Source organism: Rutilus rutilus (genome assembly GCF_951802725.1).
Source record: "Rutilus rutilus genome assembly, chromosome: 7".
In the NCBI taxonomy this organism is placed as follows: Eukaryota; Metazoa; Chordata; class Actinopteri; order Cypriniformes; family Leuciscidae; genus Rutilus; species Rutilus rutilus.
The window spans coordinates 29939097-29960108 of NC_140221.1; the positions used below are offsets into that span (position 1 = coordinate 29939097).

Consider the following 21012-nt stretch of genomic DNA (forward strand, 5'->3'; position numbering starts at 1 on the left):
GCGCCAAGCCGGCTCCCGCAACTGCTCAACCCCAGGCCGAGGCTGAAAGGCCATTTGTCTGTGCAGGTGCAACAGCAGCAGGTTTATTAGGCTGCTGTCACTTTAAGACCTGCCACACATGATGCGGATCTGACACGCATCCCCTTTTCTCACAATTCTACGTTAATTTAAGACTTCATTTAACTCATTTAACTGTGCTTGCAAGGATACTCGACAGAACGGCCATGTCTTCATTTCTTTTAAATATCCTGACTTGCACCACTGACCAAACTTTATGAGCTCTAATATTTCTTCTGAAGCTTCAAATATCTATCGCTCCATTTATCGTTTTTCATCACAAACTCTCCTGTTATGTTCTCTTTTATTGCAGTCTGTCTCATATCCTGGTGCACACCATGGCTCCCTTCTTACCAAGTTACAAGCTGCAGCTCGGTCCACTTTGCTAAGTCCAGAGAGATCCGTTTTAAACACATTCATCTTCTCAACCAGCGTTGTGAGCGCAGTTTCCGTGGCCTCGCCCACTTTCTCGTACACTCCTTTAGCCTGCGGGACAGCATAAGCACAAACAACATGAAATATATGACACTTGCATAATCATTAAAACACAAGACTAGAGTCATGCACTCACTTCAGAAATGATTGGTACTGTGCACTTTAAATGTTGCATGAAAGCAATGGACCATACAAGTATGTACTGTAACAAAGAAATCCAACTTCATCTAACTCTGTACAAGGGCAGCAACAAAGCATGTCCTATTATAACATTTTAAATAATTTCTATATAGGGTTCTTAACATTTTTGTCCAGTTAATTTTCACGACTTTCCCAGTCATTCTTGATTACTGGATGATATATTATTTTTATGAAAAGCACATGACCGTTTTCTAAGGCTGTTTGGGTTTTGATTCTTAGGTGCTGTTAAACTGTATACATTCAATGCAAATCAATTTAGAAAATGCATGTACACTAGTGTTCAAAATTTTGGGGCCTTTTAGATGTTTTAATGTTTTTGAAAAAAGTAACTTGTGCTCGCCAATGATGCATTTATTTGATCAAAAATAGATAGTAAAAAGAATAATATAGTGAAATATAATTGTAATTTAAAATAACTGTTTTCATTTTAAAATATATTTTAAAATGTAATTAAATTCCTGTGATGGCAAAGCTAAATTTTTAGCATCATTACAGTAGGGCTGGACCCGAATATTCGAATATTCATTCGGTGGGTTGGTATTCGATTTGAAAATTTGACATTCGAATATTCGTTTTTTTGTGCGTCACCTGGCATCCCCCTCGAAACAGTTCTCATTCACGCTTGAATATGTTTAACACTATAAAATCTGGTGAAATACAATACTCTTTTTTACAATTATCTTATATAGCCTAGCCATTTTTAATAGGATGGACAGTTGAAGGAACCCAACCTCGTTATACTTAATAAATATATTTGCTTCTTCTTGGCCTACTAAAGTGTTCCTGCAACGGGAGTGTTCTCTGGCTAGAGCGCAGAACAGCGGAGTTTGTATGGACAGAAGTGCATGCCTCAGCTTGTATTTTGGGTTAAGCTGCGTTGCTTTGACATTGTGGAAAATAGAATAAAAGAAACAAAATGTATTAGCCTTTTTACCCGTTATTATCAATCTAAATTAATCTCGGTTTTCTTTATTTAAATTTAGTTTTTTCTTTATTTAAATTTAGTTTTTCTTTATTTAAATCTACCCTTTACTGTGTCAGTCATTTGTTAGTCAGAAAAAAATTAGACTACCTTAAAAGTATTGCTTAAGTTAACAGACCTGTGTGTGTGTGTGTGTGTTTTATATCACTAGTGCAGTGTCCGTTCTCGGAGCATATAAGCATTGCCCGTGTGAGGCTTCCCGCTCGTGCTGTTCTGTAGTTTACTAAAAGTTGATTCATTCTGAATGTGTCGCGTCTCGCGTGTCCATCTATATTGCACCAAATGCGACACTGCACTCCCTTGTGAAGTCGATTGGATGAACGGTTCTCGAAATAATCAAAATGCAAACAGACAGACAGACACATAGAGATTCCTGCCTTTATTAGAGAGAAGAATATGTTCAGCACCCTCTCTCCGAAGCTTCGAATATTCGATGTTCATTACTACCGAAGCTTCGAAGCTCAAAAAAATATTCGGACCAGCCCTACATTACAGTCTTCAGTCTCACATGATTCTTCAGAAATCATTCTAATATAATAATTAGCTGCTCAAGAAAGATTTCTTATTATCAATGTTGAAAACAGTTCTACTAAATATTTTTGTGGAAACCATGATTTCTTTGATGGAAAAAGAATAGCATTTATTTAAAATGGAAAGCTTTTGTAACAATATAAATGTCTAAATGACTAATTTATAAACAGTGGTATATTGTAAAAATCATCACAATTTTAAATTTATATAATATTTCCAGGTTTTCCATGACCGTGGGAATCCGTTTTGTAACTGTAATGGCTGCACCTAAAGATCATGGGCTGTCACTATTCCTCGATTAAATTAGAGTACTTGATTTAAAAAAATCCTCGATTGTAATTTACCCATGTCGAGTAACAGGCAAAATCCGGGAAGTGGCGATTCCATAGAAAAGAATCCATGAACAGCATTATTAGACCGATTTCTAAGGCTGCACAAAGTATTAAAACCATAAAAAAAAAAAATAAAAAAAAACATACTACAGCATAGATATTTTATTTTAAGTCATTTTAAAAGCTATTGTTTGCTTAGGTCTGTTTTTATTACTACAAAAAATATCCGATTAATCATCAAAATAATCGTCCGATGACTCGATTACCAAAATAATCGTTAGTGATAGCCCTGACAGTGTGCTCTATGAAAATCCCAGGCTAACATTTGTTATTCATCATTCAAACACATGGCTCCTGTGTTAACATCTATAATGGTTTATTAGATTCACAGTTCGCTTTAAGGATGGTGGTCAACTCTGTCCTGAAATTTGCATTATTCCAGGAAGCAGGGTGCTGTGGTAGTGAAACATGACATTTACTCAGCTAGCGATTATTTATCCTATTAAAAACATGGTCAGATTAAAGTAATAAGACTTTTTTTTTTTTTTTTTTGCTTGATATTGCTGATTTAGTGGCATCCTTTAACTTTAACATTAGATTGGGCGTAACAACAAAGTACGCTTTAAAAATCTTCAGCTTGTCCTAACTTGCACTATCCTTTACCCTACCCATCAACCACGGAAAACGCTATGATATTATGCAACAGTAACCATGATACCATGGAAATGGCACAGAGGTGAGAAATACGAGCCAAATGCACAAAACAAGCAAATTAAAAAGCTGTCTGTCCCTAAAGAAAACAGGGTGAATAGTTAACACTTCAGCAATGAGAGTAGGACAGACTCAAAAACACTGAACAAGACTCATTTTGTTAAACTCAGAAGGGTAAATATGGCATCCGAGGCTTGGATGCAGGAGAAGATCCACGCACACAACTGACCTCATTATAGTCCAGCGAAGAGTCGTTGCACAGGGAGCAGACAGTAGCCAGTTCCACTAGACCATCATAATCTCCACACTGCACAGGCTTGTCAGCTTTCAGCCTAAGGGAGAGACAGTTATGGCAAGATAAAGGGATGTAAATACAAACTAAGTATCCAGAATGAGTATTAGATTATTTGGAGGAGGTAAAAATGACAAGATGTTTTGGGAAGGATCAAGGACTCAGAGTTTGTTTGTGTGTGCTCTTACACTTGTCCCTCTGGAGCATAGGTTGAGCCGGTGATGGTGAACTCATGCAGGGAGCAGCTGGTGTCATCAGCCTTATTAACCACAAACATCTAAGAGAGACAGAAGTGAGATAGGGAGAGAGACAGCATGAGAAACATGGAGATTAACGAAACATACTGCACATCAGGGTTACAAATTCTTTTGGACATTTCATTTCTATGACTTCTTTACAGTTGCTCATGATTATTGGATTAGGATTTTTGTTTCTGAGATTGCACCCAGAAAATGTAAAAAAAATATGATTATATATAGTCTATACATTACTATTCAAAGTTTAGGGTAAAAAAAAAAGTTCGAAAGAACATCATTTATTTTAAAAAAAAGAAAAAAAGAAGAAGTTTTTTTTTTACAATGTGAAAGTCTTTACTGTCCCTTTTGATCAATTTAATGCTTCCTTGCTTAATAAAAGAACTCCAATGTAATATAAATTCTATATCAACTCCTCTTTTGAATGTAATATAATAAGAATAATATTAAATATAAAAACTACTGGCCAAATGGGCTGGCAGAAAATAAAAATCTTATTGTTGAGCCTTGTATCCAGAAACAAAATATGTCCACTATAGAAACTTTCATGACTTCAATGTTTTATTCATTTCCAAAACATCCGCAGGCCAGGAAAAGTCAATTTTAAAATTCCCTGATATTCCCAGGTTTTCCATGAGGAAATCCTGGCACATAAAGTTCTAAATGCTTATACGTTTACCATTTAAAAGTGGTTCTTGCAATTAAATAAGTTGGAAAAACAAACTCCACAACTGTGCCTAAGAAAACATGGTTAAAAGAAGAACAAGAAAATAAGTTCTCCAAAGCATCTGAAAATAGTTACAAACCCCAATTGCATAAAAAAAAAAAAAAAAAACCCCACCAACTGACAGTAGTGACTCCACCCAATCAGCTCTGGGGTTTCCCTCACCCCCGGCCAATCAGAGGCAGAGCAATGATGTCATAATGCACTGGGTAGGTTCCTGTGTGTTTAGTGCCCTGATCTTAGACTTCCATAAGGCCTTCAACACTGTTAAACATCATTTCATATATTCGGCCCTAAAAAAAACTTGGTTTTGGTGATTTCTTTATTAATTCCATTTAAACCTTTATATTCTAATGCAAATTGTTTCAATCAAGCTGCATAATGGCACCCTCACCCAGATTCAATCTCAATCATGGTATCAGACAGGGATGCCCTATTTCCCCATATTTATGTATTTTACTCACAACTTCTTGCAGATCATATTAAACAGAGCCCTTTAAGAAGTATCATTGCTGCTGGCAGGGAAATTATCATTAGTCAATTGGCAGACGATACCATTCTTTTTTAAAAAGATGCAGGAGTTTAGCCCTTAAGATTATCCATACATTCTCTAAAGCTTCAGGGCTTTACCTGAATATAAATAGTAATCTTCTGTCAATTTGTAATATTCCCATTAAAGATGAAATCACATATTTAGGTATTAAGATTGTAAAGAATGAGGAGGAGGATGGTTATGAACTCAACTGAAAATGGAGGCCTTCTTAGATTTTACCACCCTTAATCACACCTTTATAGTTAACTGGATTAAGCAATTCCTTAAAAAAACAACCACAGTATTACCAAATTTGTGACCACAGTATTACCAAACTTCCTTTAAAACTATCTAATTTTCACAAACAGATGCTTCTTTCTTGGACTTTTATCTATAATCACAATTTCTCTCCAAACAGGTGTTTTATCTGGAATAATAAGCACATTCTGTATAAATCTAAATCTTTATTTCTTATGAATTGGTTTTGTAATGATGTAGTTTTTGTTAGCCAACTGTATAACCATGAAGGACTTATGTTGTCCTATTCTAAATTTCTTTCTAAATATAATATTCCAGTTACTCCTAAAGATTTTGCTGTGGTTATGCATGCTGTTCCCTCTGGTCTAAAAAATGCTTCTTAAAAATACCTGTCCTCTGCTATCTCCATACTCGTTGGATCCTGCTGATACCGAAGTAGGCCGTATCTGTTTCTCTCTTTCCTATATTAAATATAATAATCATTGTGTACGGGCTTTGTTTCAAAGAGATATTGTCTCCAGACCTGCTATTATATCATTTTGGAATGGTTGTGCTGACAATCTGTTATGGAATAAAATCTGGAAACTTCCTCATAAATATTTAATCACAAACAAAATCAAAGAAATTTAGCTTAAACTCATTTATAAATATTACCCATGTAATTATTATCTTGTGAACAGATTCAATTGTGATATTGATACATTTTGTGATCTACATGATGAAACATTTTATCATTTATTTTGGAGTCATCCAAATGTTTTTGATCAGATTTCTGTTCCTTTATTAAGGCTCATATCATGCCCAGCTTTCAACTGTGCTTTAAAAATGTGTTATTTTGTTTTTTTCTCTTATGTCAAATCTTATCATAAGGAATATTACTTAATTAATCTGCTTCTTCTGTAATAATCTAAATCTAGTATTCATAAATGTAAATTTGGAGGAAACAATTGTTTATTAAACAATAATAAAATAAAATAAAATAAAATAAGTTTAGTGGCCTGGCATGAGCTCTTCCCTGTCTGAACCAACACACTCAACACAACTGCCAACAGACAACACAGACTACAATAAACTACTGCCTCCTACTGAAATGTCTGCTTTCAATGGACCAAATGAGGTGAAAGAGAGCAAACAAATCACTTTGCCCATGTTTCAGCAAAGATTTGTCCAGTTTTATTATAATTAACTCCAGGTGTTGTACTGTACTGTGTTGTTTAGTGTGCACAACTAAGGCTAAATTCTACTGCATTACTGAACAAAATAAAGGGTTTCTGATTTTTGGAATCAACACCACAAAAGTGTTCAAAAAAGCTAAACGACATGAGAGGTGAAGATGAGTTCAGCCTGACAACCTCAGACAAATCGGCCAAACCCATAATGCAATGCTCTAGTTTTTTTTTTTTTTTTACATCAAGTCTTTGCTACGACATTCATCAAACTGAAACGAGCCAGCAGGAGCTGTGGCAGCCCTGGGCGTGTTTCAGCAGAGAGAAGAGAGATCTTATTTTCACTATCCCCTTCCTCCAATATGTGGGCGTAGGGGCAGATGAAACAGGTGGATGGTGAAATGGAACTCATAAAGCCAATTTGGCGAAGACCATTGATCGTAGTCCCCACCTTTCTGTTTGGATGACAGGTCTGAAATGGAGGTGCGCGCCGGGAACGAGTAAAAATGACTCCTGATCTTACGAGGTGCCGTAAATTTTGACTATGCAGGTGGACTTGCTGAAATGTGTTTTATCATGATTAAAAGCCACTGCGGTCGAGCTCAAGTTGCATGGACACTAAAACACACACACACAACTACCAGAAGTAGGTTCTTATCAATATCTGCACTCTGTTCAATAATGAAGCATCTAAACTTAGACATTGCTAAAACAACACTTGCCAAGCAGCCATGTACGGGCAGTTCCTTAAAAAGAAAACCATATGAAAGGTCATCTCAAACGTACACAAATGTACAAACATGCAGAGGGAAAAACATCCTCTCTTGGCGTGACTTCACTCACAGCAAGACTCAATTAAATGTGTCTGATTAAAGAATTAATGGAGCAGTTAAGTTGTAAAACTTTCAGAGTTCCACAGTACTCCTGTTTCCTGTTTGAAACGGACACACATACACAAAACTTAAGTGTGGAAAACACAAAGCGAGCGGCAGGCAGCAGCAATCAGAGGGCTGGATCATGCCCCTAAGCCCTTAAAATAAATGGATTATTGAGTTAGCTTGCTCTGCTGGAAAGAACAGTCTTCTCAGGCAAAAAAAAAAAAAAGTCTTTATAAAGTAATGACCAAATTATCAACAACTGGTACACAGTGCCATTTCTCTGCATACGTGCACAAGTACTTTTTACTTGATAAAGCTAACATAAAAGAGCAAATAATTAGATGCGTATTTTTGGGAACATTACAGCATGTGATTGCTGCTTTTTAAATTGTTGGAACAGAGGGCCAGCTGATTCTAACCACAAGTTACAAAAGCAGCAGGTTCTCTTTTCTGGTAAACACTATTTTTGTGGTCTGCTTCTCTGGTCTTTAACTACACAGGAATCCGTGCTGCTCGATTTCCACAGTCAAACACCATGCAAACAGACATTGTCAACTGGGCAAGAGGAAAAAGAAGAAAATTAGACCCAGTTGCCAGCCCACTATCACAATGTACTCTTTGACCTCGGAATGCTCGTCTCTGACATGTTCATTTAGTGAAAAATCTTTGTTTGGTTGTAAGTTCATCTTTAGGTATTTATAGGCCTGCATATCATCCCAATAACTCCACAAGAATTCAAATGACTATAATTTATCATGTTCTACAAATAAACCCTACTCTCCATGTATACTGACTTTGTTGCTTAATTTTATCATTCTTTGAGTGTTGAACCATTACCATAGCCTGACTACGTCAGACTTCGTACTTCCGCTCAATTTCAGTTCGCTTCTGTACTCAGTCTGAGATAGCGACCTATCTCCCAGTTTTCCTCCGGCCTCAAAACAGCCGGCCAATCAACGAACAGAGGGCGGGCTGAGAGCCGTGACGTAGACGCTGATTGTACCGTGGATGCGTAGATTTACTTCACATAATCTGCAAAAGTCGTTCACAGCCATGTTCACTCCGGTATTTCGCTCGATGGTTTTGTTTTCGCATCATACATGTGTTTACAGTGGAAGTTCGATGCGGCTGAGCCGGCTCATAATACACGTCATAACCAAACGTTATGTGATTGGCTTACGGGTAACCAATGATTTTAAACTTCAGACAAGCAGAAAGAAAACGCTTTTCAATTATGCCCTTCCAGACTCTGTCTACGAAGCAAAGCGAAGTAGCAGAGTTTGGTATTACCAGGCTATCATTACCATGGTTTAAAATACAATATTTTAATCCATTCTGCTGAACAGAAGATTTTGCCTCACAAGAATTTCGACTTTTTTTAATGAATTGAGTAAATAAAATGTAGTATATTTTGTGCAAAAAGTATTAATTGACACAGACGCAGCTGGGTAATTTCCATAATGACCAACGCAATCTACCAAGAGCAGAGCAAATTAGCTTCTGGTTTAGGACGTGCTTTTTTGGGTCTTTAAATAATGGCGCAAATGCATATGCAATAAGGTCAGCCGCGTGAACTAACTGTTCACGCCTTTTCAGCGCTAATTTTTCACTGCGTGTCTTTAGTAAATCCTGACAGTAGGTTTTTAACGGCAAAAGAGGACTTGCGCTGGCGCAAGCTGTTAGTAAAGCTGGCCCTAAATGTCTTTACTATAACTTTCGATCAATTGAATGCATCCTTGCTGAATACGTTTTCTTTAACTTCTTTCACAAAAAATCTTCCTGACCCCAAACTTTTGAACAGTAGTGTATATAGACATTATATTGACAATTAAAAAACCCTATGCAACAGTAATTATTAAACATATTTAAATAAATTCCACAGAATTCTGTAGATTCCCCCCTCCAGTGCAGTAATTAAGATGTGACACCCACAATGTACTGACCAGTAGCAGTGATGCATCAGTAGCATAAAATAATCTAAAGAAAAAACATCACGATGATTGTTGCTAGCCTGCATTGTTTGTTTACAGTCATTTATAAATCAGATCTGCACCAAAAACACCAACAACCATCCCATAACTTGGCAGACAAGGAACAGTGTTGCGATACGTTGTCATAGCAACAAATACCAGGGAACAGGGTAGCATGCAGTGATATGCAATGATGAGCCTCTGATAAGGATATGTGTGTATGTGTTTCACAGGAGTGGAAAATAATTTTAGACACCCGTATTTCCACTTGATTTAGCCAATGTGACTTCCGCATTAGTGCCAGTGACACTTGGATGATGTCTGGCCTCCAGAAAGGCACACAGTGGGTTGATTGGCTTAGGCGATCCTGAACAACACTGCGACATAGTGACAGCACTAATTCCAAACCCAGGATAAGCATCTTGTCTGTCCCTATAATAAGCCTCTCAGCAGAACGCTTTTAGTACTTAACATTATGAGGCACAGGAGGTTTAACAGAATGTTGAATCCATTTGGGACACATTTCCACAAGCTCAATTTTAAAATTCTGCCTTGCATGTGAAATGTCTATTCTTCCTTTTCTTTAGGGACTCTTCAGGTGATGAATTTTGTCACTGCTTCAGGCTGAGGCTGACATTGTTACCTGTTCCCCACTGTGGAGTATGAGATTGGTAAAAAAAATTAGCAACAATCAGAGAGACGTGTATTTAACTCTGCTTCTGAATTGAAATTGGCCTCAGTTTGTTTGCAGAATTTTTATATAATGTATATGTCTCTCTCTTTCCTATGGTCATATGTGATGAAATTTGGTAATGTCTAATATGAATTATTAATGGAAAAGGTAAATCAAAATAAGGACTACTGTGTTCAAAATAAAGAGTAATTTAACACAAAAGGCACCTAGTACAACAATACAGTGCGTTACAGTGAATAGTCCGCATTAGGCTTTCTAAACACGCGTGTCCGTGACTCTGCATCCATTCTTGGATCGTGCTGCAGCGGGAGCAGACGCAAGGAGCGTGAGTGGCATGAAAATGACAGCGCACAAAAATGAAGGATTGCAGGCGGGAATCCCTTGCTGGGTAAGATGATGTTGAAGACCAAGATATGAAGAAGAGGATGAGAAGAAAAAAGGCTAACAGACACAAAGTCCAGCCTGGACGATTAAAAGCAGGCAGAGCCAAGATGTAAGTCAAAATCAGCCCAGTGCCCACCACACCGTAATCCTGCTGACAAGAGAAGCTAGAAGCTGTTGAGAAATAAATCCATATACAAAAAAAAAAAAAATCTAATATTTTTCTATACAAATCCATAAATATTTATCTACATTTACAGCATAATAAAAAAAAGTGAATGGGGTTTATTTAGCATTTATTGAATACTTCCCTGCTGAATAAAAGTATTAAAAGGGTCATTAACTGCATTTTTTAAATACATTTTTCTGCATTTTACATTAAAAAAACATCCTAATTTAGAAGTAATAGGCTATTTCCTATGTTGTTTTTGAGCTTCTCTTTGAAACACTCTGTTTTGATGGGCTTGCCGCATTCAAAACTTGGAAGTAAATGCTCATTGCTATGATTGGGTAACAGTTTTGCATATTAAAATCATTGTCAAGGTTCCCGCAATTACACAATTATTTGAAAAATAGCAACCGGTGAAATTCAGCCATACATATTTGAGCCAGAGTCTGATCCCGATTTAGAAAGACAACGAACCTACACCTCAAATACACAGGATACTCCAGTCAAAATTAAAGTTTATCCACGCTTTTTTGATGTTAGGATCACAAGAAGGCAAAGAGTCTTGTAATCCTCAGAGGCATCTCTATGGTTTTGTTGCTGGAGTAATCCTGTGTTTGTTTCTCTCTCGTATTTACTATTACATGACATGTGAATCGGTGAGTGGGGCTAAAGAGGCATTGATGTAGAAGTAGTCGTTGTTTTTTATGTAGAGGCGGTCTTTCATCAAGCTATGATGTCATATTGAGACAAAATCTAAAACGAGTCATTTTGGGACCTTGGTTTCAATAAAAGCTGTTTTTAGACTAACAAGGAAGTTTTGAGTTCTAAAACTTATAGGATTTTTAAGGATTCTTGCAAATTTTTTTTAAAAATCTTACTGACAAAATCTCAAACAATAACATACTTTTTTAAAGGAAGTTACTACTTTTATTTAGCAAGGAAATATTAAATTAATCAAAAGTGATTTGAAAAAGGACTTTTAATTGTTACAAATAATTAGATTTAAATAAAGACTGTTCTTTTGAAGTTTTGTATGCTTAAAAAAATATATATCACGGTTTCCACAAAAATATTACACAAGTATATTATGGCTTTTTTGATCATTTGGTCTGCTGGAATTGAAAGTCTATTACATAACTGTAAGCCTGAAAGGAGTTTTAGTTTCCAAGATACAGATGTACCTTCTTAATTTAAAAAGTGTTTTCATTGAGGATCCCCTTGAACAGGATGTATTAGATTGATACTAGGTTCAATATGTGTCCAGGAAACACTCATCACTGTTGAAGTGCAGAGCTGGTAAAGTGAATGTCGTGGTGTTTGACTACAGTGCTCGCCCTTAATGTTTGAGCTCTGATCGTTGCAGGTCTGGGATCAGGGCGCGGAGTGAGTAAATATTTACCACAGCGCAGTGGGACTCTTTCCGGAAAGTCCCCGGCACTTGCAGGGAATTAAGCAGTTTCTGAACAGAGGGAACACCCTGCTGTCAAACACAGGAGAGACCTCAGGCAGACACACACAGATGGACGTTCACATGTGCTGTGGGGCTTTGCAACAAGGAATATAACATATAACATAGGCTTCCTTCGTAAACACTGAAAACAAGGGAGGAGCTCACAATGGAAATGTTAGAGGCCACTTTAATACGAATGAGTGCACTGTGCAGTAACACAGAAGAGAAAAAAAAGATGTGATATGACTTTAATATTGCAATCATGATTTTCCTATTGAAATCCTAAAGGTCACAAAACTAGAAGCGGGAGATGCAAGGAGGCTGATAAATGAATAAAAAGGGTGGGAGAGGTACAGATGGTGGAAAGAAAACAAAGAATTTCTCCAAACCTTTCCTGCGCTCTTCTTTTGAAATAACATGGCCATGAAATACGCAGAGACAAAATGGTACTATAAAAACATACATACATATATATATGTATGTATATGTATATATATATATATATATGTGTGTATGTATATGTATATGTATATGTATATGTATATGTATATGTATATGTGTATATATATATATTAGGGGTGGGAATCACCAGAGGTACGATACGATATTATCCCGATACTTAGGTCACGATACGATATTATTGCGATTTTAAACATATTGCGATATTCTGCAATATATTGCAATTATTACCTTTTTCCAACTTCAAATTATGTCCGCAAAGGAAAACTGTCAACATCTGTTTGTTCATGTCACATCAATTTTAATAATCTGCGTTAATAATCTGTTACACAGAACTTTATTATATTAAATATTAATCAAAAATGATTCACACCTTCACAAAATCCAAACATTTAGTGTAAGAGTAAAACAATGCAGTATCGATTTTTTCCCCCACCCCTAATATATATATATATATATATATATATATACATATATATATACACACACACACACACACATATGTATATGTATGTATGTGTGTGTGTGTGTGTGTGTGTGTGTGTGTGTGTGTGTGTGTGTGTGTGTGTGTGTGTGTGTGTGTGTGTGTATATATATACACATACATATACATATATACATATACATACATACATATACATATACATACATATACATACATACATATACATACATACACATATATACATACATATACATATATATATATATATATATATATATATATATATATATATATATATATATATATATATATATATATACACACACACACACACACACACACACACATATACACACATATATATATATATACACACACACACACACACACACACACACACACACATACACATATATATAAGGCCTGAACTATGTAGGAAAATGTAATGTAAAAGATTTTGCAATCATGTTCTGCCAACCTGTCTGTACAAGTTTAAGATTTTCCATTGCGCACAAACAGAAACATACACCTTGAGTGTCCCAGAGTGTCTCAGAGTGACTTCAACATGTCCTGACTCTCCGGAAGCAACAACATAAAAGGGACCACAGCACTATAAATTAATGTTGAAATGCTGCAAATATGCCCATCACTTCAAATGGACGAATGGATATAGCATGTTCAAACTCTCCTTCGTTAGGACAGTAGAAAATCTCTGTAATAACATGAACAGCTTTTAGGCCAGAGTGATGGCACTGAAATACAGCTACAACACCTTAAAACACAACAGAACAAGTACTTATGCATGCCGTTCTAAGTTGTGCTGCGAGTCAGGTTACATTGTGTGTCTCACACACACACACACACACCTATTTGAATAAGGGTGGCACAGTCATGCAAACACAAACTTGGATACTTGAGTTTCTCTCTTTAGAGCATGAAGGTATGACAGTGGGATTAAATTCCATGGAAAACAAGTTCACAGTTCAGTGGTAGTGCTTATGGGTGTGATTGGTTTATCCAGATCAAGACTTGGATCAAGAAGCTTTAAGCTAAAGTGTGTGCTTTCCACACCATTAGCAGCACCAAATACAACTGCAAAAACAACTACTGTTTTCACACTGGTTTCCCAAACACTGCCATTGGACAAACATGTAGTCCAGCCCCAAACAGAGCAACATTATAATCCAGATTACGTTTAAAGCTACCAACATTCTCTCAAAAATCTGAGATAAATTCATTCAAGTGAATTCATAATTCAGTGATGTTACAAAAATTAGAACACACCTATTATAATCAATAAGGTTGCCTATAGTGCTTGCACTTCAGATGCAACCCGGTTTAAATAAACAGATTTAATCTTTTTGAGATTTAATCTTTCAAAGTTTTGATACGCAGGTTCTTTAGCATAATGGGTAAACAAATGCATACAAACTGCTTGTTTCCCAGTGGTGTAAAGTATTGGAGTAAAATTATTTACTTTGTAGTTTTACTGAGTATCAAATATATTAGCAACTTTTACTCTCTACTTGAGTACATTTTTGAATAAGTAAATGTACTTTTTACTCCAATACATTTGTGATGAGTAATGCAATTACTCATTACATTTTGCACGGCGCCAAACACCAAACTATAAAGAAGCGATATCGCCGTTTAAAGTCAGTGAAGGAACAATATCTGTGTGTTTTGCCTTTACTCACCCATACTTAAGTACTGTTAAAATCAGATACTCTAAGACTTTTACTCATTTCATATTGGAATTGGTGACTTGTAACTTGTAATGGAGTCATTTTTGCTGTAAGGTATCTGTGCTTTTACTCAAGTATGGTTTTCAGGTTATGGTTTTTACACCTCGGTTGTTTCCTTGTTTTAAAATGTTTTACGTTGGTGCTCCTACGAGGCTGATGAACATGTCATGAGAGGAGAGATATTGTTGCAAGGTGATGTAAACGTTTTTGATGAAAGATTACAAGGGCGCCTGAATTTAAAAAAAAAGTTCACTGATAAATCTTTTAGATAAAAGACAATATTCCATAAAAAATAAGTATTGTCAATTTTGACTTAAAATTAATAAACAGTTCTCAGTGTAGCCTATATGAAGAATAAGCTATGCTGTTGCCCTACACAAAATAAATGAACATTAAAAAATAAATGTCTAAAACTTTTTGATTGAATTGGCTCTGGATTCTCTCTTTCTCACCTCTCATGTTGTGACTGGTGTGTTTCTATGGTCTTCCATATGGCAGCCAGAGAGAGCTGTTGCTGTTGCATCATTCAACTCTGTATGAGAGGCCCTGGCAAGGTATCAAAGACTTGCTCTTATGGTAAACACTACTATAAGTACAGGCCTTGAAACCCACCTGCCAGAGCTCCAAAAGCCACATTAAATGGCACACACACAGGTCTGGAATCAGTGAGAAAGAATTCCAAGATGTGGTAAAAAGGAATTCATAAGACGCACTCTGGCCTCAAGGGTCCCCCCCTTTTTTTTAAGGGGTATTCCTCAGGTGAATCTATCATGAATTTGAAAATAAAACGCAATTTTTAGGGCGACCTCCAATGCCTCGCTTCATGACAGTTTGAAATACGTTCTGGCTCTGGTTATAGCAAGCAATAAATCACCTCTTGTGAATGAACAAATAAAAAAAAAAGAGGTTCAAAATCTGTCCTGTTTAAGTTATATATTAAAAGAAAAAAAGCTCACATAGGACCATATGTCAGCATAAGACTGCGAGTGAAAAACGAAGCTGTCATCAACCCAGACATAAAATCAAGATCTGCCCGCAGACATCAGTTCTGATGCTGAATGAGACACCATCTCTGCGTCTGACTCGAACAGCCACATCACTCACCCTGCAGACAGACATCTGGTTGGTCGTCAGGGTCCCAGTCTTGTCTGAGCAGATAACGGAGGTGCATCCCAGCGTCTCCACCGAGGGCAGTGAACGGACAATGGCGTTTTTCTTGGCCATACGGCGGGTTCCTAGTGCCAGGCATGTGGTGATGACAGCTGGAAGACCCTCCGGGATAGCAGCCACTGCCAAGGCCACAGCTATCTTGAAGTAGTAGATGGCACCTCGGATCCATGAGCCGCCGTGGACCGGGTCGGCGAAATGGCCGATGTTAATGACCCAGACGGCGATGCAGACGAGGGAGATGACCTTCGAGAGCTGTTGACCGAACTCATCTAGTTTCTGCTGCAGCGGAGTTTTCTCCTGCTCAGTTGACGCCATCTGGTTACGGATCTTACCGATTTCAGTGGAAACACCGGTGGAGATGACAACACCGATGGCCCGACCCGCAGCGATGTTTGTGCCCTTTCGGAAAACATGAGAACAGGCATATTTAAGCACATACACATATACACCTAAATGAAACAAAGCCACCAAAGACCTTTCAAATCTAAATTTACACTTTTGCAGACTTGGAAACAACAGCATCAGATGTTCCTCAGTCTCATATAATTTTATAAAACGTAGCTTGGAAAAATCATTGACTTGTGTAGAGTTAGCTATAATCTCATTAGGGACATTTTCCCCTGATAGGAAACTACATCTTTCATTACCACGATGTGTTGGAAAATGCATTAAGCTGGGCTATAAAAGCACATGGGCCATATACGGTTTATTTTAAATGACTAAAGAAGAAAACAGGGAGACTGCATTAACTCTGACGTTATACTATCACTCACTGACTAGGCCAATAACGTCACCTGAGGTGTTCCCTATCCCCAGATGATATTAATGCAATCTAAGTGGATTGAGAGCGGTCAAACGCATGCCTACTTAGAGCATCTGAATGACCGCAATTGAACGCAGACAGGAAGAGTATGTTTAGACTGAGTGCACGAACAGAATACTTAAGTCTTATTATATCCTACAGTCTAATGACATCCTCCAAACTAGAGATACAAAAAAACAGGTCAGAATAAAAAAAGACACAAATAAAGAAGACTAAAAATTATATGCGGTGGGTAGGCAACTTATTGCTTATATGCAAATATACTGCTTATTATATGCAAATGAGAAGTTCCTCTCCCAAAACAGGAAGTGAAGTGCTTACAGAAAACAGCATGTTCTTTTTGTCTTGATTGACAGCTCGAGGATCTGGCACAGGATCAGTGTGTTTGATAATAGACACAGATTCACCTAAAGAACACACAGAAAGTTTTAAATAAAGCAATACTGGGAATTGGGCAGTGACAAACGCTGTTTATCTCATATGTCCACAGTACCTGTGAGAATGGACTGGTCCACTCTTAGGGTGGTGGATTTGATTGATGTGATCCTAATATCTGCAGGCACTTTATCCCCAACTAGAAAACAAAACGGGTTGAGTTACTTCATCAAAAGGAAGGCAAAGACACTCCTACATTACTGATGAATTCAAGACAGATTGAAAAAAGTGTGTAGGACATATGCCTGAGGGGTCATAACTGCAATCATAAATAGCATATAAGACAGGCCACTGCACAGCCATCATTCAAGGCTGCTTTTGACCTCTTGTTTTCCAGAGGGTTGGAGCAAAAAAAGAAAAAAAAAAGAAAAAAAAGAAAAGGAAATAGGGTGAAGAGATATTTTACTGTATATGATAGTATTATGCAAGATCACGTGACTCTGACTAACAATACAATTTGTCGTTCAATTTGTCGATATCCCAACCTCTTTTAGAGTTTCCACACTGTCTAGGCCGCTCATTCACTATCTGTCTAGCAGTGTGTAAAAGACTAATGGGAAGTGTGGCTGCTCTCTTGCGAAGAGAGAACTACTAGGAAGCTGAACTACTAGGACACAAAGCCTGAAGCAAAGCGAAAAAGTGACTGAAACAAAAAGAAAGAAAGAGAGAGAGCAAGAGAGAGAAACGCCACCTTGAAGACTAACTGCAGACACGCTGGAACACCGTTCGATACCCAGTTGATGAGAGCACATAGAGTGATCAATATTCGGTTCGTGCTTCTAATAAAAAATAAAAAGGCGCTTCTAATACAAAAAAAACACACAAAAAAAAACAAGAGGTGGGAAAAACCTAGCCAGTTGGATGAAACAGAATCAGTCAATATGTGTCGTTTTCAACTGGGTTTTGTGAGTCCTTGCAGCCAAAAAACATATTTTGTAGTAGCTTGTGTTAATGAACCTTTGTTCTTTCCTACCTTACTCCAGTCTTCAGTGTCACATGATCCTTCATAAATCATTCTAATATGCTGATTTGCTGCTCAAGAAACATTTCATATTATCAATGTTGTAAAAAGTTGTTCCGTTTAATATTTTCGTTCAAACTGAGATACATTTTCTTTAGAAGGAATAGAAAAAAAAGTGTATCCCAAAATGTGTCCCAGAACTTTCTCTTTAGAATAGAAAGTTCATAAGAGCATGTCCTTTGTAACATTATAAAAGTCTTTACTGTCACTTTTGATCAATTTAATGTGTCCTATAATACAATAAAAAAAACTTTTGAACAGTAGTATACTGTATATACACTTTCAAATACATCATTAAAAATAATATTTAAATAAATATGATTTTTAATAATTCTCAATAACTTTTTTCCATCAATAAAATTTTTCTATGTTCAAAACCATTTTACAGAAACTAAAGAAAATAGTGTGCAGTTTCCATGTCTACCTATAACCCTGCAGCTGGGTGTCAGTGAACTTGCACATTCTCATCCCCATGTCGTATAGCTCCTGGATCAGGACAGGCTGCAGGGGCACTTAACAGGCATTTTAAAGCAATTAGAGACCCTTAGTGCCATAATTATACTCCATTTAAACCCTTAGGCTGAGCTGGAGGTGCCTGGTCATGCAACAGAGCAGCCACACTTCCCTTTAGTCTTTTACACACTGCTAGACAGATGTCCGGACAGTGCAGAAACTCTAAAAGAGGTTGGGATATCGACAAATTGAACAACAAATATTTTTGTTAGTCAGAGTCACGTGATCTTGCATAATACTATCATGTACAGTAAGATATCTCTTCACCCTATTTCCATTTTTTTCTGCTCCAACCCTCTGGACACAGTTTCTCAGCCGAACAGTCTCTCTTCCTCCCACGTCACAGGAATGGCTCACATCAGCCTGGGGGTCTCTGAGGAGGAAGACAACACCCCCATCAGGGGCTGTTCTGTGTGGGAGAGGGGATAGAGAGGGCACGGTGGGCGGGGCACTGTTTATGCTCCCAGAACAACGGACCTTTCTTTTTCTCATTCTTGGATTTTATCGCTCCCTCTCTCCCCCCTCAGCGGTGTCTCCCACCCACTCAGTCACACTGCAAATGGGTACTGAACCCATCTAAATGCTAATGCGAGCAGCTTTTCGCCATACCAAGCCAGAACAATGCAAAGTGAGCTAAATATACACAGACATTATGACAGTAGATGGCAAGCATCTGATAGCAGGAAACAGGCCGCCACGGACATCGGGCATAAACCTGATTAGAACGGGTGACGCATGCTTACTTGTAAATGTGGGACAGTGTAATAACAGAGGATGGTGAGTTCAAGATGTTTGCGAATGCTGATCAAAAAGGTCCAAAAGCCTGTGGGTATGACTAAAAGATGATCGGGCTAAAGTGAATTCCTTTTAAAACACAGAGTGGATGCTTCACTGTTACTCATCCCAAAGAGAGTGAAAGAACAACTGAGTTCTTTCAAAATCTCCAGGCATTCTGTAAAGCCCCATTCTGGTTCATCGGATATTATAATGGAGTGAGAACGTTATTTTTGAATCTCCGAAACAGCTGAGGGAAAGTTCCACTTTGGATATTGTGATTACTGCAACCATAATGCTGGCACAATGCTGGGCTGAGTGGAAATAAAAGTGTAAATAATCCATGAATATCTATATTACTCATGCATGCAAAAAAAAATGGCTAAACTGTTTTCCGACCTCCAATTCTATTGGTGGTGGTCCACAACAAAAGTTCCGATGGAATTGCCTCTCACGAATGGCGGGTACAGGAAAGAACTTTCCCGCGAGGATAGGGGAACGGGTGTTGTGGGTCATATTTTTGGTTGCCATTTGTTTTGAATCTTTTTTTTTTTTTTGGCTGTAGTTGCCAATTTATAGTTCTCACATGTGTCTTTTTCCAATGTGTAATTTTCATTCAACCTCTGGAGAAAGTTTTTAGGTAGGGGTTGTTGCGTGTTTGTTTACACATGTTTGACAGTGCTTAGCAACAAGATTATGTCATTGTTGCAGTCGGGTTAGACAGAAATTGAGAAATATATCAGCAGATGCAGCTGACAACACCTCTGTCCTGCCAGTGCTTTCCACTTACTGAACAGGACTTGTAAAATGCTACGACTATAACCAATGAACTCAGCACAAGCAGCTCAGCATGTGTGTGAATGTGTCTGCACCTTGTTAGTGGATTCTAATAGCTATAAACCTGTGGATGAATCTTGAACCTCAGAGCCATCTCCCTTTCCCCCATTGCCCATTATGACAAAGTGCAGAAGATACATAGAGTGCCAGCCGTTTCCACCCTCACAGACCTCTGGAGTGGAAACACCTCTTCTCTTCTCCCCTTGGACCAATTCACCTTGTTTCGTTTTTGTTCAGCTTGCAGGCTGGGAAGTGCTCAAGGCTTCAGGAAGAGGAAAATGCCAAAAATCTCACTCACAAGCCAAAAATATCAATCAATCCAGCCATGATGTTTAACTATATAGCAGCAAAAATGAAAAGAGTTTGTTCAAAATGTTCTAGAACAGGGACATTTTTGATGCCATGATCCCCATCTAGAATGATCCCCTTGTGAAGGAAATATAAAGCCATTATATATAAATATATTGTTTTTCAACAGAATAATAATAATAATAATAGTTGTTTCTTACATGAAAATCAGATTTGCTGTACTTTCCAGGGTCAAACCAACTGTGTCTGTCTCTTTTTTGTTCTATTTCAGTTGCATTTGCTAGTTATCTCTGTCCACAGTTACATCTCATTGGTCCTAAATCCTGTTTATTAAATTCTGTATATTAAACATCAAATATGGTTGGATTGGGTGTGGTTTTGTGGTACAATCTTGGCTTTCAGGAAGGACAGAAACTTGATGCTGGAAACATCTGGACTGACAGTGATGCCTGTTACTTTACTGT

The 21012-nt window shown here is 37.4% G+C and overlaps 1 protein-coding gene across 2 annotated transcripts in view; it reads right to left on the bottom strand.

Annotated features, from left to right (window-relative positions):
- The window catches only part of atp2a3 (ATPase sarcoplasmic/endoplasmic reticulum Ca2+ transporting 3), a 63584-nt gene that overhangs the window by 16412 nt on the left and 26160 nt on the right, over positions 1-21012 (bottom strand). For both annotated transcript variants that reach the window (XM_084415019.1, XM_084415018.1), the window contains exons 6-11: positions 17153-17233; positions 16981-17066; positions 15771-16235; positions 3730-3818; positions 3479-3581; positions 412-543 (exon numbers count right to left, since the gene is read on the bottom strand). In XM_084415019.1, the coding sequence (XP_084271145.1) occupies positions 412-543; positions 3479-3581; positions 3730-3818; positions 15771-16235; positions 16981-17066; positions 17153-17233 (956 nt within the window). The remainder of the gene's footprint in view (positions 1-411; positions 544-3478; positions 3582-3729; positions 3819-15770; positions 16236-16980; positions 17067-17152; positions 17234-21012) is intronic.